Genomic DNA, 26,527 nt, shown 5'->3' with positions numbered 1-26,527 from the left:
GTGAGAAGGAACTTTTTTAAACTTTTTTGGTTATACTACCAAGCCATGAAATGATATCACACCTTTTAATAAACTTTTAGATCATACACTTTAATATACTTGCAGTTGATTTTAAAAAGCTCTGAAGATGCCTCAGTGGAAGTGTGCTTTACTGGTCACCACTACACAGCCCTTGAGTGACAGCAGTGCACACCAGGAATCCTTTGTGTAAATCTTCATCTTAGCAACTGGAATCTCTTCAACAAGCTAAAACTAAAACAGCCCCAACCCACGGCTCTAGCTAAGACTGATAGTCTGTTTTAGATAACTGGTCACTAGTGGAGCTCACCATGACTGTCAGTCATAATTATACCTCTGCTTTTCTACTAACCCTCTAGTATTTCCTTTTTCTCTAAAAATAGTTTATTTTCAACCTTAAGATGCCTCATGCAACCATCCTGTTCAGGGCTGTGATGGTTCTTGGACCTTCCAGGCAAGCTTTTTGTATTGCTGCCCTGTGTAACAGCTCATTCTGAGCAGGCAAGCATGGAGCCCAGAAAATGTGGTTTTGGCTTCTGTCAGTGATTTTGCCTTTTGTGTTTGTTTTCACGCTCAATGAGGTGTAAGTGGGACGCTTTGGAAAAGGGAGTTCCCACCATCATGGCAGAGGAGAGAATAGTGTCCCAGTTCAGCGTAGTAGAGCCAGTGCAGCAGGCTGCTGTGTCCTGTAGTAGCTGCACACAGGGGCTGTGGGGATGGAAGGGCTCAGAGCTAGCTGCCTGCTGCAGCTCCTGCGTGCTGCTCCTGCACCTGCTCCATGCGTGCAGATTTCACCCAGCTGCTGATGATCCTGGCTTCAAGCTTGCGCACCTCTGTGACGGATGGGGGGTCAGCTGGGTTGTGTCCCCTAAAAAGCAGAGGAAAGCAGAGCAGTGTCAGTTACTGGACAGTTGGTATTTGCCTCCTGCACAGGCAGAGTCTGTGATTTTAAGGACAGAGACTGACTGGATTGTGCTTCACATGTGTGTCCTGGAAACCAACTTGCAGTGTCCGATCTCCAGTACAGTTGGGCAGCAGGCCCAAGCTTGCCCTTGCTGGCTGCTGCCCACTCTGCTCCAGGCCTAAAGGCAGATGGCTAACGCCAGATGGCACTGGACTACTTCGTGTGACTGCTTGCTGCAGACTGTCTCACACTTGTGCCAACCCCCGTGCAAGAACATGATCTAATGACAGTAAGTGAGCTGAGTGCCAAGTTCTGCACAGCTCAGCATCCCTGGAGGCTGAAAGAGCCCTGTGCTGCTTACACATTGGGCTGCAATAGCCTTGTACCATTCTCTTTAGGTACTTGCCCTGTGCTAGGTGCTGGTGAGGCCACAGTTCAAATCCTGAGGTCAGTTTTAGGTCCCTCTTGACAAATAAGACATGGAAGGGATGGAGCATGTCCAGGGAAGGGAATGGAGCACCAGGAATAGCTGAGGGAGCTGGGGGTATCAGTCTGGAGAAAAGCAGGCTCAGGGGGGACCATCTCACTTTCTACAACTCCCTGACAGGAGATCTTAGCTCAGTGGGGGTCAGGCTCTGCTCCCAGGTAACAAGGGATAGGATGAGAGGAAACAGCCTCAAGTTGAACCAGGAGATCTTTAGACTGGAGAATAGGGAAAATTTTTTCATGGAAAGGGTTGTAAAGTAATGGAACAGACTGCCCAGGGAAGTGTTGAATTCACCATCCCTGGAAGCATTCAAAAAACTTGCGGATGTGGCACTTGAGGACATAGTTTAGTGGTGAACATGGTGGTGATGTTGGGTTCATCTTAGAGATGTTTTCCAACCTCAACAACTCTATGATTCTGTGATTCTGAAATATCTCCTGGTTTTTTGGGCTGTGGCTTGCTGAGATCAAATACCCAGGGAATCAGGATTTTGCCAGCGAAAGGAAAGTTTGATACTTACCGGAGATCAAGGTGATGGGCACCTCCTTTAATGGTAAGTGCAATCAGTGAAGGGCTGAGGCTGCTGTTTATCTGGGAGGAGAAGGAGCAAAGATCAATTCTCACCAAGTTACTGGGAAGAGCTGGACATGAGTTCTGAAAACGAACACGATCTGGGCAAGACTGAGGAAAAACATGGGAAGACATCCTTGGTACGGCTGGTATCTGCAGCTAACAGTCTGAAGGAACCATATCACCTGTCCCAAATGAAGGGAATGTTTTCTGCAAAGTGGGAACTTTCAGCTGATTCCAGCAGAGGTAGTTGGAAGTTAGGTCTCCTTTGGACCCATGCACCCTAAGCAGCCTGTTCCTCCTGGGATTCCAAGCCAGCCTAAACCACTGAGCTTCTGTATTCAATCAGGAGCTTAACTAACACAAAATCCAGTCCTGGGATTTTAAATTTTAGACTGGACACTGACAGCAGTCTGAGGTTTTGTTGAATCTAAGACAAAACATCTCTGAGTTTGCGTTGCTGCTCATAGCATCCGCCTGGTCTCACCAAGTGTGCTAGGACTGGAGAGAGCCAGACCACATGGCTGGCAGCATTGAAACCACTTGTGAACACAGAAACCAATTTGTAGTTCAGACCTTGGGTGTGGAGTAAGGAAGGTTCTGCCATGTCTGCACTAGTGAAGCCATATTTGTTCCATCAGTATTCCTGGCTGAACACTACTCAATGTGTCTGTCATTAGTGTCCTGAGAGTCCCCAGTGGTTCACCGTGAAACAGCTGCTCACAGAAACTCAGGTTAAAACTGAATTGCCAGTGCTGCTCTGAAAGGGAGGGAGGGCAGTATGTCATCTGCAAAGGTTGCTCTGTGCTCAGGGTACAGGAGTGCAATGCTTACCCCACCTCCAGCCCATGGGTCCAAGTCTCCATTTGAAAAAATGATGTTGCTTGCACTTTTCAGGTCTGAAATTCAGAGAGTTCATAATTGAGAGGTCTCCTTCCTGCCCAGTTATCCAAATGTGTTTGGCAACGGCAGCAAACATGGCCAAGAACAGAAAACATCAAATAATTGAACAAATTACTGGTAGTTTTTATGTTTTCCTCTTCTCTACCAAAGAGATACAGAAAGGTCTGTTTGGCTCAAGTCAGCACAAGGTTGTAACTTTCTGCCAGGACTCATTAGTGTGCTGTGCCTGTCCTCATGGGGCTCAGCTGGACAGAGGGAAACAGAGACAGCTACAGGGTAACACAAAGAGACAAGCAATCAGCACAACTTACCTTCTCCCCAAAAGTTTGTCCTCAGCCAGTGTGCTCGTGGCCTCACATGCCACTTGTTCCAACAGTACTGCTCACGCATAGCCTCTGTGAAGGGCATCTCAGGGAACATGTCCGTCACATTGTTACTGTTAAATGTTAAGTTGATCTCGGTGCAAACCTAGGAGAAGTGCAAGAGCTGTCATGGGGCAGGGGCATAGACAGGACAGCAGCTGAAACCTGCTGGGGTCTCTGACTTCTTACCTGGTAGTCCCAAGCCTCTGCATCTGAGCCGATGCCACAGCCCGTGGGGTCAGCACAGGACTGGTACAGCTGGTATATGTTATAACACTGTGCCAAGCCAGAGGAGTTGTAGAACACCCCTGCCAGGTGGGAACACAGCACAAAATCAATCAGTAACTGCTGTCTCACCCACCACCTCCCACATGAACTTCATGGCCAAAACCAAGGGTTGCATGAGTGTGCAAGGATGGGACAGAACTCACAGAGCCTGGAACTGTGCAAGGTTACAATCCAGCTTTATGGTAAAGCTTTTCCAAGGGACTGACAAATTCTTTCAGACGTCACAAACTTGATTATTGCCCTCAATTCAATGCAATATTGTCCTGTTTAGACAGTTTCCTTTGTAATGGGTTAAAAGCCTGGATAGCAGGCAGGGCTTCAGCTATGCCAGGTAGAGCAGGTCCCTGTGGCATCTTGCTCAGCTTACTCCTCTGATTTCCCAAGAAGAAAACTCCTTCCAAGCCATGCCATTCTGGTATTTTATTCCATTTCTTTTGAGGCTCTGATTGCTAAATGTGTATCAAAACTCTGGCACCTTGAGCGCTATGATGTTCAAACAGATGTTGGGACACTAGTTTCCCTGATCATGAACCAAGCAAACCTGACGTGACAGCAATACCACTTGAGACGTGATATGATGGGTAAGTGCTGGTCTGGTTCTCTGCAGGTAGAGAGGAATGGATTCACATTAAGGAGACACAGTATTATTGCCCTGGAAGCAATCAGTATCCCCATTCACACTGTCCCCATTCACCTGTTGCCAGTTCAGCATCACAGCCCATGGCACTACACTCTACCTGGCAGGAGGTGAGCTGATGAAGCACATGTAGAAAAAAGTGTTTTCCTATATGACACAGAGGGTCAAGTATGGAGGAAAGCCAGTCTCTTCCTAAAGTTCTGGTGGATCATTCCTCTTGTACGATTAAACTCCACCAAGTGAATGCAGCTGGGGAGACAGGGAGAAGCATGAGGTGCTCCCCTAGAACTGGGAGGAAGAAATCTGCCCTTGGCTTATTCATCTCAAAGAAACAAGACTCCCACTCTTCCTCACAGAAGAAATAGCATGTGAATACATCCAGTAGATCTGACAGTGTTTGTCAAGACATTAGTGTTTTAAAAAAGCTTCTAGCTGCCAGCCAAATATCTTTAGTGGTGATTAAGGATTGGTATGTTTCTGACTTGGGGCACATACCTCATTTTGAAAAAAAAATTAGCTCCCAGTCATACTAGATTGCATTAAAGCTGTAAGAATTCCTTTTTTTTTTTTTTTTTGTGCCACTCAGAACCTGTTTTTCTGAGTAATGACCACGGTAGAACTAGTTTTTAATAAGCAGCTTGAGAGCTTTTATGAGGAACTCTTCAAAAGTTCTTTGAATCCTATCTCTATTAATAATTTCCTTACAAACACTGCTGGCTGACAAAATAAGTGCTCACACAGATAAATGTATATGTATGTATACAAGATGTATTTAAGATTGCCTTGTCCCTGGATTAAGACCACAGGACTTGTTCTCAACAAGGAGACCAGAAAAATTCCTTCAGTGAATGTGCATTGAGCCCATGACTGCTGGAGCCAGAGTATGGGCAAACTTCTAGAAAAGAACTAAGTATCTCAGAAGTCCACATCTCATGAACAGATAACAGGCTATGGGGCTTCAACACCTGAGAAACATGACAAGGATAAGCTTGGAAAGGTGAGAGAATGAGCCTATGGGCCACTGTGAGACCTCCCAACAGACAAAATCAACAGGGGGCAAAATGTCCCAGAGGGAGATCAGAGTCATACCAGCTCCCCTGACACAGCAATGTGACAGGTCTACTGATAGGAGCTTCTAGAACACGTGGTGGTACATAAAAGATCAAACTGATAACATTAACTCACCAACAAGAGCAGCCAAGCCTTCAATTGGGTCTTTATGGGCAATAATTTGTTCACAGCCAACCTGGGTAAGACACATTACAGGCAAATGGCAGACAGAACAGTTACCAGTTGCTTTGTGGAAGGGCTAAGCTGGAAGATTCATTAGAATTATTATTTACATATTTTATAGTTCAGTAGCTTTCCAAAGGCCTAATTGAACAGGTCTGGAAATTTTTAGCTTCCTCACCTGCAGCAACAAAATAGAAGCAAGGGCAGACAGTTCCTTCACCAAGTTAGGTAGCTGTGGAGAAGCCACAGTGATACACAACAGTTCCTCCTACAATCAGAATATTTTAATGCCCTTTTCAGGGATTGGAGTGAATGTGCAGAATAATTATTTCCATTTTAGACGTCATTAAACAGACCCTAGAAGGAAACTGGATGCCCGGTGGAGCCAGAGGCAGCATGTCCAGAGTTCCAGTGCAGCAGAGCCTGTGTGACCTCTTGCACAGTGTGCTCCAGGTAGGACTAGAACCCTAAATGCCACAAAGCCAGAGGCAAGTGAAGTCCCATGGGCTTGACAACACAACAGAAGACATCAAGAATTGCAACAGCCTCTGGTGAGCTGGGATCAAAGCTGGTACCTTTCAAAAGCAGCTGGTGTCTTAAAGGTCTTTGTAAACTCCTGAGAACTTGGTCCTTTTCCCACATTTTGCCATCTGTGATTCTCTTGAAAGTTCACCTGTTTCCCAGTCCCCATAGCAGTAGGGTTTTTTTCTGCTTTATACCTGAGGTATGTTAGCTTCTTGGGCAATATTTTCAAAAGAGTCTGATTTTCACATCTCCATCCCTTAACCACCAAGAAAAATACATTTTTGAAAGCATGTTGAGATGGGCTACAAGATAACTACTTTTTTCTTTTTTTAAAGCTACAAGTTTTTAGTATTTAAAAGCTGAAGTCAACAAGCTTGCACAGGTGTTTGTGTCTAAGATAAAGGCAGAGCAGAACAGGAGTAACTCCAGCAAACCTCACAGCAGCCACCATCACAGAGAAGTTTCAATTGTGTAGATTTACTGTCAGACTGGAAGGGCTGCAACATCCACCACTACTGATCATCCTGTGACCAACACCAATGGTGTCTGCCTGACAGTGTCCTAAGTCACCCACTTACACCAATGTCCTCACCTTCACTGGATTGGCAGGGAGGTCACCCATGAAGTCGGTTTTGTATGGGTAGTCCATCATGGCCATCATGGTGAAGGCATTTCTAGCAAACCCAAAGAGCTGGTAAACATCCTCTTTGTTAGAGATCTTATTGCATGTGGCCATTTTACTGCTGATCTCATCATAGGCTGCAAAAGAAAGGAAAATAAAAGAAAACTTAAGCAGAGGAAAGTAATACCAAGCTTCAGCATCTTGTTTCACTCAGGAGTAAGAAGATGTAACGTAAGATGAGGTTTTTAGTGGAAAGGACACATTGCATCTAAATTTACACATGTGAACAGAATGTTCAGGCAAGCTTCCCTGAGCAGTGTCACAATGTTGTGTGGCCCAGAGCCCATGCTCTGTCCTTCATGGAGCTCCTTGGGGAGCCTGGAGGAATTAGCACCTGCCAGGACAGAATTGGTCCCAGCTGAAACAGTGAGGAGAGCAGCTTGGTACAGCCTGTCCTCGCCTGTGCCCTGAGGGCTGCTCTTGCTCATGCCTGCAGACCTTTTCCCTGGCAGGGCTGCTGTGTCCCACAGGGCAGGCTCCCCAGGCAAGCTCTCATGCAGGAGAGCAAGGCACAACATATAGGGCCCAGTGAGATTCAAAAGCTGGGAAAAACTGGCAAAGGGAAAAAAAAAACCCAACTAAAATTGTTTTTAAAAAAAGAAAACAAAAAACCCAACCCCAAAAAAACAAACACCACCACCACTACCTCCTGGGAAAAAAAAAAAGAAAAAGAAAATAAAAAAAAGTGCAGCTTCCTGGGAGGAGGGTGCATCTGCAGTAAGAACTGCCAGATGAGAACTGCCAGTCCTCACAAAGGATTCACAAGATCTCAAGACATGCCTTCAAGTATCAGTGGGATGCAGAGGTCAGCTGGAGTCAGCAAATACATCTTTAAAGACATTCCTTCAAGATGCACCCATACACCTTTGCTTCTCTGCTGTGGAAAGCTGCTCCCTTCATTTTCATCCTCCTCATTTTGGAGTCACAGATCCTGTCCCCATCCTGTTCTACAGCTGACCACTAGAGCATGGCTGCTTTTGCTTGGAAACCCACGGCCTGGGACCTGACTCTGGATACACACTTGAGGGCCAAAGCCTTAAATATGACCACTTTACCCCCAGCTGCAGGAAGCATGGCCCCAGGCAGACCTGGAAGAGCTTGACTAGTTAACAGTAACATTCTTCCTGCTGTGACCCAAAGCTAAAATGGCGTTTTGACTCCTGGGCCCCTCTGGCAGTTCCAGGACCAGCAGCAGCTGGGAAGCACACAGTTCCTGACACACAGCATGACAGACCAAGGCTCAAGACAGACTCAGAAGCCACTACATCTGTCCCAACACCACGCACAGCTTCCAGGAGATGCTGCATCAGCCATGGCATCTGGTCCAGCCTACTTAGGAGCCATTGCAGAGGTCTTCACCAGTCTGTCCTAACTGTCCAAGACTGGAAATGGAAGGGACTTGGATGATTGCTTCAGGACCTAGACTGCCCTCCACATATTTCTCAGATCTGTCCATTGAGCTGAGTCACACAGCTGTCATACCCACCAGAACAGCTCTTCATGGCGTGGATATTGAGGACAAGCATCTGGTGAAACATATGGCTTTACTAGCTGTACATACTATGCAAGTGGTTTTCACCTGCAAGTGGTTTTGCACTTTGGTGCAGAAAAAATGGTTTCATTAACACTGTGCAAAGCTCCACAGAGCTACTTATGTTTCAGTATTGGTTACCAATTTTAATGCTAACTGAAACTGTTAATAAAAGAAAATAATCAATAGTACAAGCAGAAAGAGGAAGCCGTGTGGGCATCTGCACTGATTTATCTGGACAACTAGCTGAGGTAAAGCTGTATCACTTTTTTCCCCCTAAGGCTGGGAATGCTGGCTGCCCTTGGGAGCCATCTGCAGGGCTCCCTTCTTACCTCCACTCAGGCACAGGTCCTTGATCTGCTGGAAGGCTTTACGGACAGCTGTGACACAGCCTAGGCTGGACTTCTGAAAATCCTGAAGGGACAGAAAAGATATGAGGTGACAGTTTCCCACAGGACATACTTAAGAGGCTGTAACAGAAAGAACTGTCAGAAGGACCAGAAGAAGACAGGGGTTATTGACCCGCTGGTCAGCACCTCATTTGTGTTTCCATGAGCAGTGACACCAGTGCTTCTGCCTTGTCCTTCAGAGTCAGCATGTCTCTGCAGAAGCCAACACTCTGGACAGCTCAGGCCAAGCAGCAGCTGTGTCACCAGGTCTGGCTGGGATGACCTGCCAGACAGAACACTGCCCTGCATGGAGCATCAGGCTGAACGTGAAGCAGCAAGAGAATATGAAGCATGCCTCAGAGAGAGGGGCAGGCTGCAAGGGTCATAAGGGTTTTGTTGTTTTTAAACACAGAGCAGAGTCCTCGAAACTGCACTTTGCCTGTGAGAAGGAGCCATGGGAGAAGTCAGTTATGCATTGGGAGTACAAGACCAAGATCTGCTTTTCTTCTTAAGCCTGCTAGTGGCCTGCCATGTCCTTTTTCTTGGGAAAACCATTACTGATCCTGAAAAAGCACATTAAGTTAGGTTTGAAGAGCTGTGGCTGGTTATGGTGCATCAAGTTGTTTCTGTGATTGAAGGCCCTGGGAACTCAAGTTCTTTCTCCTCTCTCAAGTCGTAAGGCAGATTAGATCTGCTGGCAACCACTGTTTTGTAACAAGAAGAATTATTAGGGTTCTTCTGATGTCTCTTTACCCTGCTAGAGCAAGATAAGTAACCACAAATCACTAGCTAGGTGTTTTTCTTATAAAGACCCACCCTCGCTAAAAAATAGATCTGGGACCTTTCTTTTCTTCTTAATTCTGCCTTTGTCTGATAATTATGCTTAAATAAATAATTTTGGAGTTTTCCACAGTTTAGCTGGGCATCCCTTTAGGTGTTCAAAAAATCCTTCTGGATGTGCTTATTGATCTTCACCTGCTAATGGCTCTAACTGAAGTGTGGGGATAGTTTGGCCTGGGAGAGAGGAGCAGGTCTGCTCTGGCTGCTGTGATGGCTGAGCTCTCCTCTAGGCACTGCTGGGCTGCTGCCAAGCACTGCCTGCCATGAGGACCCTTACAGACCAGAAACAGTTCAGCTTAGCAAAGGAAGGAGGAATTGCAGTCATTCCACGTGCCGTCATTGGGGTTAACAGCTCTCACAGGTGTTCTTAGCAAGAAGAACAATCAGATTTCAGATGTATAAATTGCAAATCAGAGCAACCTCCACACTGAAGATGGAAGGGAGAACTATGAAACCCCATACATACATACTTTGAAACATGCTTGCTTAAGAGCTCAGCCCAGAGCTTGGCTTACTACTGCAGAGAAAACAGATTTTTAAATTAGTTGGAAAGTTTTTTCACATGAAAAGATTTTTAAATTAGTTGGAAAGATTTTTCCACACCCTAAGTTTGAGGGTGTGAAATGAGGGTGTGTAATGACTCCCAGCATATCCACAGCTGAAGCAAGACAAGGATGTTGAAAGGAAATTAGCTTCAACCAGGGAAGAATTCCCACTGCAGGGCCTGTTAGCTGACTAAATTGAAAGGAATAAGATGAATGTGTCCTTACAGACAGACTGTGAATCTGCTTGTAGATAGGGCCAGAGACTTATAGATAGGGAAGTAACAGAAGAAACTACCAGTTCTAGAAAATGTTACTAATTGCCGTGTACCATTGCTCAGCCAAGGCTATGTAAAATTTGTGAACTTAGATAAAAAGAACAAAGGCTTAATAGAATTATGAATAGTGTTTTGCTATATATAAAAAAAAAGGAGGGATGCATAGAAAATGGGGACACAGAGTAGGTGATTCGGGAAGTCTGTACCTTCCAAGTACTTCAGCCAATGGGGAAAGGAAGAGGGTGATGCATCCAGGAAATTAGGATAGAAAGGGGGCTGAGTCTCCCAACCATTTGAAAGACCCTATGGGAAATGCCTCACGGCCTCTCCCTTTATTCAAATAAAATTGCAGGAATCCTCTGTCTCCTTTTTGGACATCAACCTCTGGTGCTGTGAATTTTTTCACACAAAATGGTATTACATTTTTTTGTTTGAAAATGCATAACTCTACAAGAAGACAAGATGTCTATTATTCTTTTATGGACTTAGGAGTTTAAAATGTGTTTATTTTCATATAATAGTCTCTTCTTTATACTTACTGGTAAAGCTTTCTGTTGTGCAAGTCTCTGCACAGAAACAAGTTGTTCACGTATATAAATAAGAACAAAGAGACCACAAGTTACATACACAGGTGTGGTCCTTGAAGTGGAGAATAACAGCAAAGTAACACAAGAATGACAAGAATGTGTCAACAAAGATGAATCACCTCCAGACCAGAGGGATGGGGAGAAGAACGCTAAGGTGGCCCAAAGGTAACCTAAGACTAAGCAGCAAGGTAAAAATCACCCCTGAGACAGGTCACATGCTAGTGTCAGACCACCCTGGTATAGTGACCTGACACTGACTGGAGCATGTACAGAAAAGCACTGGTTAAGTTGACCAGTGAACAAGTTCTGTGCAACTTCTTTGTTGTAACTTGTATAAAAGCCTGCAACTGCCAAAGAGAGGTGCCAGCTTAATGAACTACAGCCTAGCAATAATTCTGGGCAGAAAAGCATGAAAGGTCTCAGCCCTGTGTGCTCATTGGTTCCTGCACCAGGCACAGACCTCAGTTCCAACTGAGGGACAAAAAAAGGTAGTTCATACTAAGCCATCTGTGTCATCCAGATCTAGAAATTAACGTCAAAAAAGAGGCAGAACAGACACCATCACAAGATTTCAGCACAAGCAGCTAGTACATTTCTTTCCTTATGACATAAATCTAAGTCAGTTCTAACACCAACTTTTCATGGCCTTAAACTGCAAAAGCCACATTTAAATTTTAGTTTAAGTGATCCCGAGACACCTTGCACATTTTTAAATAAAATGAAGTTATAAAATGTTATAAAATGAAGTTTTAGCTAGAAAACGAAGATTTTATAGTTATGACTATAAACATTAGTTTTAAAATGAAGATATAAAATGTTATAAAATGAAGATTTCCAAGTTCTTCACTGAAATGCAATCACCTTGGACTAAGGAGGTGCTGTGAATCATTGGTACCAATACAGCATTTTGGGAGGGGATTTGAAAAATAAATTATCCAAAAGGGGTTCAGCCAGGCACAAGGGAAAAATTTCAGGCTGTAATACAGTCAAGGCATTAGAAATGGGAAAGTCAATTCTCAGTGGTACTAAAGGTACTGGCACAGAGTTGTGCTTCTTGGAGCAGCACCTTTGAACCTGAGCTGCCCAAGTGGAGGCAGTGCCCAGCCATCCTGCAGCTACTACTTTTTCTTTCAGGTTGCCATTTAATTGCACTCCCTACTTAGCAGTCATGCAGTGAAGATAAATATCTATTTAAACACATGGAAAAGAAAAATGAAACAGCATTCCTAAAGGAAGAAAATACTGCTCCTGAAAAGAGATGCTACTTACTGCTGTGACATCCCTGAAGAACTGGGTGGGGTCTCCAAGCCCAGCCACAGACAGCAGAGGAGCACTGGCAGCTAATGCTCCAGCCACGACATTTGGGTATTTCATCCTCAGGTAAGCACTCAGCATTCCTCCATAGCTACCAAGGAGAGACAAGAGTTACTTCCTTTAACAGACAACTTATGCTGTAATAACTCAGAAGTTCAGGCCAACATTTACAGGCTCACCTAAACCAAAGGTAACAATGAGCTCATGGATACCTGTGATGCCTCATGTTTTCACAGATGCTCTGTGATATGCATGATGTTCATGGATACCTGTGATGCTTTGTGCCTCATGCTCATGTTGATCCAGTTATGGCCAATGAACAGCACACAGTACTCTTTCTGGCCTTTCCCCAAATGCTCACACCAGGGATTTCCCCAAATGCTCTGGTGGGAACACAGCAGCTCAGTTTGCTTCTGTAGACAAATGTAAATCCTGCCTCAGTATTTAACTTGGCACCATCCTGAGCATGTCCCGATAGCTTCACAGCAGAGCAAAGCAGGGTTTGAGTGAAGCACTCACTGTTCAAAGAGAGAAGACACACTACACTTTGCATACAGAATGACAAGAACTAGTTAGAACTAGACAGAACTTAGTCAGGGTTTTGGCAAAGGGTGTCCATGAACATGGCAGAACAGGCAGCCCTCTCGACTCCTGGAAAGTGGAGGCTATCCTCCCTGGGAACCTCAAATAAGAGCTGCATAGTTAATCAGCAGAGATACAGGAAAGGGGAAAATTTAACAAATACAACAAGAAAAGTCAAAGCTACCTTGGCAGCTTCAATGCCAGGGCCACAATCTACGCATGGATCAAAAGCTGCTAGATAGACCCAGGATGACAGAAGTCATTAATTTGCTGATGGTTGCAGAGTTTCTCTGAGGCCGTTGGGGATGGCAAATAATATCCCCAAAACACAGATTAAATCTGGTATAACTCCAAGCTTAAAAGCACTCAATCTCCCTCCGCACCACCTCAAGTGGTTCAGTAAATACCGTTCCCACAACACCCACGTGTAAAGCAATTTGCATTTCTCTAGCCCTGGTACTGGAGAAAGCATTACCTGAAACTTGCTGCAAGTAATTTCAGGTTAATTTGGCACAGTTATAAGCACCAGAAGTGGTCTGTTTTTTCTCTCCTGAGAAATGCTGTGCTTCTCCAGCACTGCCATATTTCAGTGTTCTTCCTTTGGGTTTAGTGTGTTCAGGGCTGCTGCAGACTGAGCCCTCAACTACACACAGAGAGCTGCAGTCTAACATGCAGCCAGCTAGGAGGTTTTGCTGAATCCCTCTCCCATCTTCCTGTCCCAGGACAGCTTCTGGGCCTTCCTACTCTCGCTACTGTCCTGATAATCACACTATAAACCTCTGTGAGATCAACAGTTCAGTCACCACACCGCAACCAGCTGAAGGCTTAATGATAACTATCATACCAAAAGCTTTTTAGCTCACTGCAATTGAATTCAAAGCCCTGTAGTTCTGGAAGACTTTTGGAGGGAAGCACCCCTCTACTACAAGAGAGGGGATCCATCAAGAAACAAGGACATCACAACTGCTGCAAGGAACCAAAGAGCAGCAGAGCAGAGTTGTGAAAAAGCCTACAATGAAAATGGCTGGATGCTGTTAAAGAGGCTGCGTTTAATAAAAAGCTGTGTGGCCCCTTGAAAGACTATTTTATCAATTATTAGTTTCCTGTGTTTCCAATGTAAAATGTTCTGATTCTGCAGGCTAAATTTCTCATTTTCATTGAGTTACAGAATATGCTGAGCTGAAAGAGACCCATCATGATCACTAAGCCCAACTCCTGGTCCTATGCAGGACACTCCAGGTATCCCACCTTGTGTCTGGGACTGTTGTCCACACTTTTCTTGAACTCAAACACACTTGGTGTATGACCACTTCCCTGGGGAGCCTGTTCCAGTGTTCAAACACTCTCTGGGTGAAAAACATTTTCTTGATATCCAATCTAAACCTCCCTTGATACAGATTCACGCTGTTTCCTTGAGTCCTGTCACAGGTCATAAGTGAAGAGATCAGTGCTATCCCTCCACAGGATACTGAAGAAGGCAGTGAGGTCTTCCTTCAGTTTCCTCCAGGCTGAACAAACCAAGTGATCTTAGTCACTCCTCATAAGGCCTCCCCTTCAGACCCTTCCCCATCTTCATGGCCCTCCTTTGGACACACTCTAATAGTTTAATGTATTTACACTGTGGTGCCCTAAACAAGGTGATGCCACCCCAGTGCAGAGGACAGTAGGATAACTGCCACTCGGACCCAGCCAGCGATGCTGGGCCTGATGCCCCCTAGGACACGGCTGGCCCTCCTGGCTGCCAGGGCACTATTGATTCACATCCAATATGCCACTGGACTCTCAGGTCCCTTCCCACAGCTGCTCTCCAGTCTCTCATTCCCCACTCCATACACACAGCCAGTGCTGCCTCATCCTAGGTGAAAAACCAAGCACTTGCCGTTGGGAAACTTCATACAGTTGGTGTCTGTCCATCTCTCTGACTTACTGAGGTCTCTCTACAGGGCCTCCCTGCCTTCAAGGGAGTCAATGGCTCTTCCCAGTTGAGTGTTGTTGGCAAACTGACTTAGTATTCTGTTGCGACGAACTCTCTGTTTGTGGAGACACTAGGCTTGACTCCATTTCAGAAGGCTGATTATTATGTTAAATATTATACTAAAATATTACATTAAAACTATACTACAAGAACAAAGAAAACAAGGAGATCAGAAGGCTACAAAGAACAAAAATAAAATAGAATACACAACAAAATCCTGTGACTGCTCACAGCCTTGGCACAAGTAGCTGTGATTAGTTACCAATTGAAAACAATCCACACAGACCAATAGAAGATATACCTGTTGCATTCCACAACAACAGATAGTTATTGTTTACATTTCTTTCCTGAGGCCCTCAGCTCCTCAGGAGGGAAAAAATCCCAAGAAAGGATTCTTAATAAAATATCATAGCTACAGTATTCCTTTAAGTCCTGCATTCAGGTCATTAATAAGATGCAGAAGAGGAGTGAGGATGGAGCCCTGCAGAATCCCACTAGTGACTGGACACCAGCCTGGTGTTACCCCAGACACTGTAACTTTTTGTGCCAACCAGTGATCCAGTTGCTCACCCATCATATGCTGGACATTTTGCCCAGAAAAATCTTTGGGAGAGATAGCATCGAAAGGTTTGCTGAAGTCCAAAATAATGACATTTACTGGCTCTCCCAGATCAACCAGGTGGGTTACCCCATCATAGAAAGAAATCGGGTTCAACATGCAGGACTTTCCTCTCCTGAAGCTAGCTGCAACCAATGACTACATTGCCCTCCAGGTGTTTTTTCAATATCTCCCAGATTATTATTTGTCATGATCTTTCTAGATTTTACCAGCACTGAAGTGAAACTGGCAGGCCTGTAGTTTGCAGGGTCCTCCTTCCTGCCCTTCTTGAAAACTGGGACAATGTTTGCCAGCTTCCAGTCAGCTGGGACCTCTCTGGATTCCCAAGATTGCGCAAAAATCATCAATACAGGTTTTGCAATGACATCTGCAGCTCTTTGAGGATTCTTGGATGAATCCCAACAGATCCTATAGATTTGTAGGGATCCAGATGGAGCAGCATCTCCTGCACATGTTCAGGGTCAGCAGGGAATTGATTATTCTTGCACTTATGGTCCTCCAGCTCAAGGCACTGGGGCCCCTTTGGTCTGTCAACCATGGTGAAGACATAGGCAAAGAATGCAATAAACACCTCTGCCTTGTTTCTGTCCTTGTTTGTGAGGTGACCATCCTCATCCTGGAACAGGCCAATGTTATTTCTACATTGAATTTCACAATTAATGTACTTAAAAAGCTCTTTATCATTCTCCAGTTTTGGCAGTTTCAACTCCAATTAAGCTTTAATCACATGAATTTTCTCTGTATAGTGGGGAGCAGTGTCTCTGTATTCTTCTCATGTCACCTGACTTTGCTTCCACTGGGCATACAACTTCCTTTTCCATCTTATTTCCAAGAGAAGATCCCTATTCAGCCAAGCCGGCCTTCTGCCTCACCTGCCTGACTTTCAAGGTTTGGGAATTGCTACTCACTTGCCCTTAACATTTAAAAAGTAACCAACACAGATGGACCCATCACATACAAAAACTTTTTCCCAGGGGACTTGACTCAATAATTCTCTGAGCCGCCTGAAGTCTGTCGTCATGGCCAGAGTTGAGGTTTTGCTGGCACTTTTCCTCCTGTCACAAGAGACTTTAAACTGGATGGCTTCATGGTTGCAGTGGCCAGAACAGCTGCCAACCCCCACTTTGCTCATAAAATCCTCTCTGTTGACAACTGGTAGATCAAGAACGGTATCTTTCCAATTCTGCTCCTTTAAGAACTGTGCCATAAAGTTGTCATCTGGATTTTTCAGGGAATCTTCTGCCCTAGATTGTACTGTGTGATTCTCCCCGATGATTTCTGGCAAGCTGAAGTCCCCCATTATTGGAATTACCAATATTGATGAATGGGACGAGTCTTAGCTTGTCTGGCAATTGCGGTGCTTCACCCCAGAGACACCTTTGGCTAGCTGTGAGTCACAGCTGGGCACGCATAGACAAGTCCAGGCGTGCCAGAGGTCCAATGGTTGTGGGCTGGAGCTTACTCTCGTAGAGAGTCCACTCCACAGGCTTCCCTGTGCCGGAGAAGCTTTCAGGCAATGGTGAAGGAAGGAGGCGGTTCTGATGGAGGGTTTTAATCCAGAGTTTTATTCTGGCCCCTGAATATAGCAACAGCTCCAACAGAACTGCCCGACTGCGTGGTTGCTTGCCATTTTAACCCAGGGGAGAGGGGGAGGGAAGGAATACAGGGAGCACCAACCAGGTGTGGGAGAGGAGGTCTCAGGGACAAAGGACCCCTGGATGGGCCAATGCCCTCCCAGGGTGGAGGGCATCTTTTCAATCTGCCCAATCACTCGATGGCCTTCTGGAATTCCAGGATTGACAAGCAGTACTCAGCAGGGGTCAGGGTGTGGAAAGGAGAGGTGATTAACACACCTGGGGAAGGAATCTTCAGGGAGAAACCCAGGGTATCTGAGGCAAACCATGACATCACACCACAACACCCCATAAGGACAAGGGAAGTTGACTTGAAAGCATCCTTAGTTCCTCAAAGAATAATTTGCTTGCATCATCATCCTGTCTGGGAGATCCAAAGTAGACTCCCACAGTGACGTCCGCATTATTTATTTGTCCTTTGATTCTTACTCCTGGGCTTTCAACTGTGCCACTGCCAACTGTGAGCTGCAGACATTCTATCCCTTCACTACATACAATGCCATTGCCTCACCTCTTCTGCCCTAACTCTCCTGAAGAGCCGTAACCATCCAACAGGGTACTCCAGTCACAGGAGTTGTCCTACCAGACTTCACTTTTGCTAATGGTACCAAATTTCTGGGCTTGGGCCTAAGCTTTGAGCTCCTCTTATTTGTTCCTTATGCTGTAAGCATTAGTGTAGAAACATTTCAGGTGAGGTTCATTGTAGCCAACACCTTGTGAATTGAGGGACCCCATTAGTGCTTGTTTCCTCAGGTTTTGGCACACCATCCCATTGCTTATGACTGGCAAGGCTGCTATTTTCCCTTTACCCTTTCCAAGCTATTTTTTTCCTGCAGCTTTGGATGATTCAGACATCAAAGAAGCTTAGAAACATCCAGTCAGGGGTGCTTCTCCAAAGCAACCACAAATGGAGGCTAATTCCTGACAGGAAAGAAGAGTGGGACCTGGTGATGAGTTCATGGGAGCTGAGGCATAGGCACATCTGCTATCAAAAGGATAGCTTAAAGCGCTGCATTGAGAACTTTCTTGAGAGCAAAAGAGATCTACAGCAGCATAACTTTGGCTAAAAACAGATGCAGAGAAGGGAAGGAGTCCACACAACACTTACCTGCCCCCAAAAGCGATGACAGGGCAGTCTGCAGCACCAAACTGCTGCTTAAGCTCAGTAATGAGCACTGCATAGTCAGCAAGGGCTTGTTCCACGGTGAGCAGAGCAGTCTTTTTCAACTGTGTTGACTCAAGTCCAAAGGGAAGAGACTTCCCATAGTATCTCTGAAATGAAAGAGATACACTATGGCAACGTATATATCAATCATATCACATCATATCATATATCATACCATATCATATATAATAATAAAATATAAACTATGGGTCTTCTCTACTTTCACCATAGAGCTGGGCTAAGTGTGCACTAATACAAAGAGATAACAGAGTATGTGACGTCCTCTAACTTGCCCACAACTGAGGAAGTGCCTTCTCTCCTGCACCTGATACACAGACACTTTCAGGACAGATCCTGGAGTGGATGGCCAGGACATGACAGCTGCTTCAGTGGGTGCCAAGTGGGTTCTCAGCACGTGTATCTCTCCTGAAGTTCCCAGCTACAAAAGGGAACAGGATAATCTCTCCATGACTAGGATGATAGATAGTAGATTTAATAGAGTAGTGTGGGAAAGGCTGGCTTGGAACTTTGCAGGGTAGAGAGATTAAGTATTATCCAAACAAAGTATCTCTCTACTCCAACATAAGAGTTTAAGGCCTGTAGAAACTACTTACAAAAGCAAATCATTCGTGGCACAGGCTGTACTGAAACAGCAGTCTGTATCCTGGAGTGCTGGGAGGCATAGCAAAAAATTACTCAAAAGCCACGATTATGGAAAGAAAATCTGCTGTTATGGAAAGAAAGCTTATAGCAGGCCAGACTCAGCTCCACAGCAAGAAATGGCACCACTATTCCAGACCTGCGGAGAGCTGAATAGAACAAGACTCTAAAGAATGCATAATGACTAAAATACTCACATGTTCAGCAAAAATGACAAGTGCTTGCTGTTCCTCTGCTAATTCAAATATGAAGTCAGAGTTCTTAGCAAAAGTCCAGATGTCACCTTCATTGCCAGTATAGAAAAAGATGGGTCCAAATCCTTTCTTCCAGAACTTTGCTGAGGCAATTGAAATAAAGAAATTAAAAATTAAAAAAAAAAAAACCAAAAAAAAAACCAAAAAACCACAAACCCAAAACCCACAAAAAACCACATAATACCCCCCAAAAACACAACAAAGAATATCTGCATGAAATGAGTCAATTTTTGGTTTTGGGCAAGAGCTTAACAAGGAAGAACACAGTGAACAGGCTGATTCCTGAGACCTGATCTGGGACACAAAGTGTTAGAAAGGCCAGGCTCCAGAAATCTCTCATTTGGGTGGGGGTAAATAAGAGCTTCCATAAGATCACTACATGGCCTGAAAATTTCACTTCTTCCTGAAAAATACCTAAAATCTCAATCCTGCAAGTCCTTTGCAGACAGCTGCCCCCCAAAAGAGCAATTTCCCATTTATATACCCTTTTTAGCCCAACTCACTCCAAAACATTTGCACAGCTAGATTTTCACACAAAACTGACATTAGGGAATTGCCTGCATCTTTCTGATATTCCTGCTGTGATGTATAAAGTTGTAAATTACGTATCATAGGATGGTTTGAGTTGGGGGGGACCATCAAAGACCATCCAGTTCAAGCCCCCTGCCATGGGCAGAGACACCTCCAACCAGACCAGGCTGCTCCAAGCCCTTTGCAATCCGGCCTTGAACACTTCCAGGGATGGAGCAGCCACAGCTTTTCTGGGCAGCCTGTGCCAGGGCCTCACCACTCCCACAGGGAAGAATGTCTTCCTTATGTCCAATCCAAATTCACCATATGTCAACTGCAAACTGTTGTCCCTTGTCCTGTCACTACTGGCTTTGGTAAAAAGCTACAACCCCTGTTTTTTCACAAACGTTCTTTAAGTACTGGAAAGACAGAATAAGGTTTGCCCAGAGCCTTTTCCTCTCCAGGCTGAACAAACCCACCCTCCCAACCTGTCTCCAGAGCAGAGGGGCTCCAGCTGTCACTAGACAAGGGAAAGCTTCAGACAAGCCCTGCCTTAGCCTCAAATTTTGGCAACATTTTAAATTTAAGGAATCAGTCTGGCTCACAGTTCTTATGACAGCAGATCAGATCTACTTATAAAAATGAATTATTTATTAAACAGACAAGAGATAACAGACAAAAGATAACCAGAACTACTCATTACACAGTATAAAACTAAAGAAGTATTAGTTGACAACAGTAAACCATAGAACACTGCACTATATCAAGGTATCTATATTAAAACTGGCAAAATAAATAGTATTGATTAGAAGTCAAATGTAATTTACCACTGAAATGGTGATAACATAGAGAGATTCCTTCGCTCAACCCCTAGGGAGTAACCATGAAGCAGATGTCCCTGCTCGTGGGAGAAACTCCACACATTTCCAGAAAATATATATATTTTAGCAGATTTCTGCTTTGTGAAAGTTTGGGGTGGCTTTTATAGTTATAAATTGAACAGCTATCAGTCAGTCAAAATCCAGCTTATCTTGTCAGATCTCATGTCAACAGTAAGGTTATCAACTGGCAGTTGGGAAATACCAGACCAGTGTTAACCTATGGGTCCAAAAAACTCACAATAACACAGCTTGCCCCATTTGACTTACCTGACTGGCTAACAAACAATAGAGAAGCTCTTGGGAGAGGGTGAGGTGCTGTGCTACACCAGCTCTCAGATCATTGCTGAGGCTTCCTCTGGACTCACTCCAGCAGCTCCACACTTCTTGTACTGAGGTCCCTGGGCCTGGAGGCAGTTCTACCAGTGGGGTCCCAACTGAGCAGAGGGACAGAATCTCCCCACACACCTGCTGCCCACACTGTGGGGAGGCGCCCAGGATATGCTGATGCATGTTATATATGTAACACACATGCATATGTGTGTGTGTGTATATATGATGATATATGAAGATGATGTGCTTCATCCTCAGCTCATTTTACAACTGAAGGCAAATTGAGTCTGGCAGGACAAGCTGAGCTGTGATGCTAACACTGGCTTATCTAACACACAGTTGCTCTAATGCTTGCTGATTTTAACAAACATTTGATTTTAGCTTAGTGATAAACTGCATAGGAATTAAGAGGGATAATAAATAGTTTTCTTTAATGACAAACTCAGACTGTCAGTTAAGTGTTGATTTCAATGCATCATCCAAAGAGACCCTACAAAGCAGTTGTCCCATGGATGTTACTGTCACATGAGGCTGTTTCCATGAACAGAGAGGCCCAAATTTAATTCTTAGCATTCTCAGCACAGAATTGACACAGCAAGATTTGGCTTGAAATGGGATTTGAAACCTCTAATTAGTGAAACTGCTCCTCTTCATTAACAAAGAGGCCAACTGACTATGATGCATTTGCTTTGGATATTGGGGAGGTAACTGGAGTGCTCAGTGTTCTTTCCTCTGGCTCGTCTCCTCATGTGCTTCATGGCTCCTGGAGTAAACAACCATCACAGCCAAAACCAAACCAGATGGGCTCCTTAGAAAGGTATCTATTTTTTGATTGAAATCCTGGGGAATTGCTAGCTGAACTCAAAATGTATCTGCTTCCCTGTAGTGAAATTAGTTTTTATTTTATTGCTGATAATCTGAAAAGTCTCATATTGTACAAAAAACAGTAAAGGGGAATGGAATTACAGGAATTTTGAGTAAGAAACTCTCTATAAACCAGCAGAACTGCACTGTTAATATTTTGCTCCTCACAAATATTATTCAGCTCTGCCCAGGACTCACAGACAAAATATAACACTTTAAAAGAAAACAAATAGAAGTTGCATAATGCTTTAAACCATGTAATCCCAACATTCTGTTCAAAAAGGGCCACCTAATTAGTGAAATTGCAGCCTTGGGTATGCTCTCAAAATTCACTGGTGTGTCCGTATCTTTGGGTTGAACTGATCCATGAATTCATGCCTGGTGAAACACACAACTTGGCACAGGTGCTGAACAAGCTGCAGAACAACAGGCAATGTGAATGTGAGCTGGAGCATCCAAAGACCCCAATGCAGCTGGGAGGCAGCAGCAGCTGGGCACAAAGCTGGGCAGTGCTCAGGTCTGTTGCTATTCCCAAGTCCACCTTTTTTTCTCTCCCTGCAATTTACTCCCCAGTTCCTCCGCATAGGTAGGGTTGAAAAACATGTGACACTGGCTACAGAAATTGCTGTATTTTTAGTCACATGCTGTTTAAAAAGGCCTTTTCTCTTTTACTGTCAGTGACCCAAAAGTAAGACACAGCTGACTCCTTGCTGGCCGTGCTCATTCTTTTGCATGGGTTAAGCTATCTACAGTTGCACGACTTTAAATAATGCAAACCGCTGGTATCAGAGGAGTTACCTTTACTCCTAAAAACGATCGGTACCGAGTGCAACACTTCAGTCACTGTTTTTCCTGATGCATTCAGAACACTCAATTACATGCACTTGTGAGAGATGCTGGTATCAACCAAAGACACACACACAGAGCCAGCACTGGTGCAAGCCTAACACAGCTCCTGCTTCTAGTCTACTGTTGCTCCAGAGAGGCCAGTCCCCACAATCCCTTGTGCACCACACAGCCAGAACAGAAGCCAAGGAGTGAATTCCAGACTGGTTTGGGCTGGAAAGGACCTTAAAGCTCATCCAGTTCCACCCCTCTGCCACGGGCAGGGACACCTTTCACTATCCCAGGATGCTCCAAACCCTGTCCAACCTGCCCTTGAACACTTCTAGGAATGGGGTAGCCACAGCTCCTCTGCATAACCTGTGCCAGGACCTCCCCACCCTCACAGGGAAGAATTCCTTCCTAATGTGCTGTCTAAGCCTACTCTCAATTTAAAGCCAGGCCCCCTTGTTCTATAAGTACATGCCTTTGTAAAAAGTGGATGAAAAGGAGAGGAGGATATAGACAATGCTGGGGAATGCTTGGCTCGTGCAGCATTGGCCAGTGGCTAACACTGATTCTTGGCTGCCCAGTGCTCTAGCTTCTTACTTTACCTACTTTATACAGAGGCAATTAAAGCTTAAGCAGAAAGGAATCCAGCCCGAAGCACCCACGGGACCTACCCGACACCAGGTACCGCTGCGGGAAGGTCTCGTTGCCGTAGGTCTCGAAGTTGAAGTGGTCCCGCACCTGCGGAAAGAGCCGCTCCTCCAGGCCGGGCCACACGACCCGGGCAGCTGGAGGGGGCACCATCAGCACGGGGGAAACCGACAACAGGCGCTGTCAGCCGGTACGGCACAACCCAGCCTGGGAACTGGGACCGCGGAGCTCGGAGCGCCCTCCCGGTGGTCCCCAGGCTGGCTGAGGGCTCCGGCCCAGCGAGGCTAGCTCGGGGTCCTGCCCAGGACCTGGAAAAGCTAGTTGAGGGTCCCGTCCATGGGAGGGCCGGGGTCTGGCCAAGGAAGGAGGAGATCAGGCAGAGTGGTCCGGCCCGAGGAGCGGGGAGAACAGGCAGAAGGGTCCGGCCCGAAACACCCACCGGGAGCGGCGCGGGCGGACGGCAGCGGCGGGAGCAGCAGCAGCGCCGAGAGCAGCAGCGCCGACTCCATAGCAGCCACTGCACCTGCACCGCGCAGGCACCGGTCACGTGACCCACCACTCCGGGATCATGTGGTGACCCAGCGTCCCTTCACGTGACCACGCGAGCGCCACACGTGCCGCGGGTCCGTTATGGCGGCTTGACCCGGTGGGTTCGCTACTCAACGGGCCGTGCCGCGCCGCGCCGTGCCGTGCCGCGCCGCGCCGTGCCTCGCCGTGCCTCCGGGGGGCCGCTTCCCCTAGTACAAAGGCAGCAGATATGGGAAGCTAGTTCTGTAATTTGCTCCTCTGGTAAAGATTATGTGGCCACTCCATGCTGTGTACACTCAGGTCCGAGCTAGGAGAAGGGCACGTCTCCTCCCCGATCAGGTGTTTGTTGTGGTCCCTCCCAAGCACAGGTTCGTGCCGTTGCATAAAAAGCAGAACCAGGGAGCTGAGTCCGCAGCGAAGGAGGTATGCTTTTCTTCTGTTGAATTAATTTTCTGAGGGATTGGTCTTCAGGTCTGGCTCACAAGAGAGTCCGTGCAGAGGCCTTTGCCAGCCCAGGAGGGAAGGCAGGGGCAGCTGAAGCAGTGGAAGGTGAGGCTGTGCTTTCAAGCAACAGCTGGATATCTTCAGGGCTGTGGAATTGGTGTACCCCAGGAGAACACTATGGGACAGGTCTCTTGTTTTGATTCGCTCTAATGCTGAGCTAAGAGTCACCTTAGAGACTGACTCGGTGAGGTGGATATTTGCTTTATTTGGTGCTGGGTACATGGGGGATTGCTCCTCCTAACACACTCAGCACTTTTACACAGCACAATATATGGCTAAATGTCATGCATATTCATTACATAACTTGGGATTGGAGTGGTGATACAAATTACTTCTCAGAAATCATTAATGTCATTAGCATACATCATGTGCAAGCACAGTCTACTCTGGGGGTCCCACTGAGGAAGGCTCCGAGTCTTCCTCAGTGGTTGTTCTGATGAAGGCTGGTAGTCTTCCTCACTTTGCACTTTTAATCTTTCTTTCTGAAGCGTGTGCAGTCCTTTGCTGGCTGGTTCAGAGTTTTCTGCTGATAATAGGCTTTGTTCCTCTTACCTTGACAAGGTGCATTCTGTGTCTCTTATCTTGAGAAGGATAAGGTGCATCCTGCTTCTTAGGCTTGTAAGTAATATTTGCTGACTTAATAGTTAACTCATGCTTACATGAGTTAACTATTGATCAACTTCTTTCACCTTCAGTGAGATTATGATAAGAAAGGCTGCAGTGTCTGACTGAGAGAAACTTTGGTTTGGCATGGTGGGCATCAGGAGAAAGGTTTGACCTTGTCTTTTGCTATCCCTGTAAAGTGCTGGGTGGATGTTTCCTAGGCCGTGCTAGCTGCTGCCTTAAGCCAGAGCTCAGCATGATGGCATTGGAGGGACAGAGAAGCCATGTCCCTGTGGAGTGCAGGGAGCTGGGAGTGGCACAGCGCTGAGTCTTGTGTTTGGGAGGCATCATGCAGGTTTGTGCCAGCCGGGTGACCAAGCAGTAACATAAATGTGCAGGCTTGTCAAAAACTGCACAAAGCGGTGTTACAGCACCAGCCTCCTGAAAAGATTCTTCAGGAGGTCAGGTTTGGAGGCACTGTAACAATGACATGGCAGTTCACTGAGGAGTGATGTGACTGCACTGCTCAGCAGGGCAAGCTGCGCAGGAAGCTGGGGCTATGCTGCACAGAGCCTGTCCAGCATGAGACTGGCTCTGGTGGCCACCCTGCTCTCTGGACCGACTCTGTACAGAGGTAGCGGACTGTGGACCCTGCAGCCTCAGGAGGTGCCATGGTCAGTGCTCTGTGGTGCACCAAAACTGCAAGTGCACTTGGTCGCAGACTGCTGCCAGGACCTGCAGCACCGTGCTTTAGGCAGGAGTGGGCACACGTGAAAGGGACCACCAGGCAGCTCTGTAGCCTGAGGAGAGAGGGTGTCAGTGAGTGCTGGTGAGGGACTCTGCCCCCCAAAATTAAACTTTCACTGTTGACTTTTCTTAACTTGAGCAGTCAAGGCACTTCTGGTAAGTGTCCATTGCTTTGAATTTACTCTGAAAATAATGCCTCCTTGTATTGTTTGGGAGTAGCATATGGTTGGGCCATACATGAGAGCTTCAGTGCGACTTTGTTGTGTTTTGCAGGAGAATGACAGATCCATCTCTGAGTAAGATTCAGAGATACCAAAAGCTAGGGGTGATTTTTGTAATGGGAAAATGGGAACTTGCCTGTGGGCAGGAGTGGATGGGCTGGTGGTGACAGAGGGGCTGTCCCTGCCAGGAGTGGATTTTTGGGCAGAGCAGCCAGTGAGCACGTGTTATGCAGGCATAAGGCCAGAATCTTCCTGCACATGCTACCCCTACAAGAGTGTGGCAGGACATCCCCCCTGCCACAGAAGATCTTATCTGTAGCTAGTGTGTCAGCTCTGGATACTCGCCTCTCCACATCACGTGATGAGATAACCCAGGCCAGCTCACAAGCTAGTGAGTTATTTCTCTCTCTGGCACCAGGAGTAGAACTCCCAATAAACAACTGGGCGTGAGAACAGATGTGGGGAGATAAGCTAGAAATTCCTGACTGAAAGACACTACTTTTACAACTATAAAAGCTACACAAATTTTCGTGGAGGTAGAAACCTCCTACATACTCCCTGGAAACGTGCAGGGACTTCTATCTGGAGTTTGGATGCAAATTCCATGGTTACTTTCCTGGGAATTGAGAGGAAGAATTAGAAGTGTACTCCATCATCCGTTTAGTGGTAAATTACATTGAATCTTAATCTATAGTACGTCTTTACTAGATGTAATATAGGTACCTTTATCATGCACTGTGTTTTATCTACTAGTAATTCTTTTATTTCTGTGTAGTAAGTAGTTTGTTTAAAGTCTCATCAGTGTCCTTTGCAAGCAAAATTTAAACATTGAATGTTTCTGTGTAGTAAGAGGAGAAGCTAGAGGTGAGCAGAGAAAG

At 45.8% G+C, this 26,527-nt stretch overlaps 1 protein-coding gene across 2 annotated transcripts; it reads right to left on the bottom strand.

Moving 5' to 3' along the window:
- Positions 1 to 74: 74 nt before the first annotated feature.
- On the bottom strand, positions 75 to 23,628 carry DPP7 (dipeptidyl peptidase 7). 2 transcript variants are annotated; one of them, XM_041474785.1, is made up of 13 exons: positions 23,486 to 23,628; positions 23,070 to 23,183; positions 18,923 to 19,062; positions 18,009 to 18,172; positions 12,046 to 12,181; positions 8,473 to 8,554; positions 6,520 to 6,686; positions 5,355 to 5,415; positions 3,434 to 3,552; positions 3,194 to 3,350; positions 2,814 to 2,878; positions 1,930 to 2,000; positions 75 to 886 (listed from the first exon to the last, which is right to left on the bottom strand). In XM_041474785.1, exons 1-13 carry the CDS (start codon positions 23,553 to 23,555, stop codon positions 751 to 753), a joined length of 1,482 nt encoding a protein of 493 aa, XP_041330719.1. In that variant the 5' UTR covers positions 23,556 to 23,628; the 3' UTR covers positions 75 to 750. The 2 variants fall into 2 exon arrangements, with proteins under 2 accessions (XP_041330719.1, XP_041330720.1); XM_041474786.1 differs by lacking the exons at positions 75 to 886; positions 1,930 to 2,000 and having other exon boundaries at positions 2,814 to 2,916.
- Between the last annotated feature and the right edge of the window lie 2,899 nt (positions 23,629 to 26,527).

This window comes from Pyrgilauda ruficollis, unplaced genomic scaffold, assembly GCF_017590135.1.
Source record: "Pyrgilauda ruficollis isolate IOZ18807 unplaced genomic scaffold, ASM1759013v1 scaffold34, whole genome shotgun sequence".
Taxonomy (NCBI): domain Eukaryota; kingdom Metazoa; phylum Chordata; class Aves; order Passeriformes; family Passeridae; genus Pyrgilauda; species Pyrgilauda ruficollis.
The sequence above is the reverse complement of the archived record's forward strand: the minus strand, read 5'-3'. Positions and strand labels throughout refer to the sequence as shown.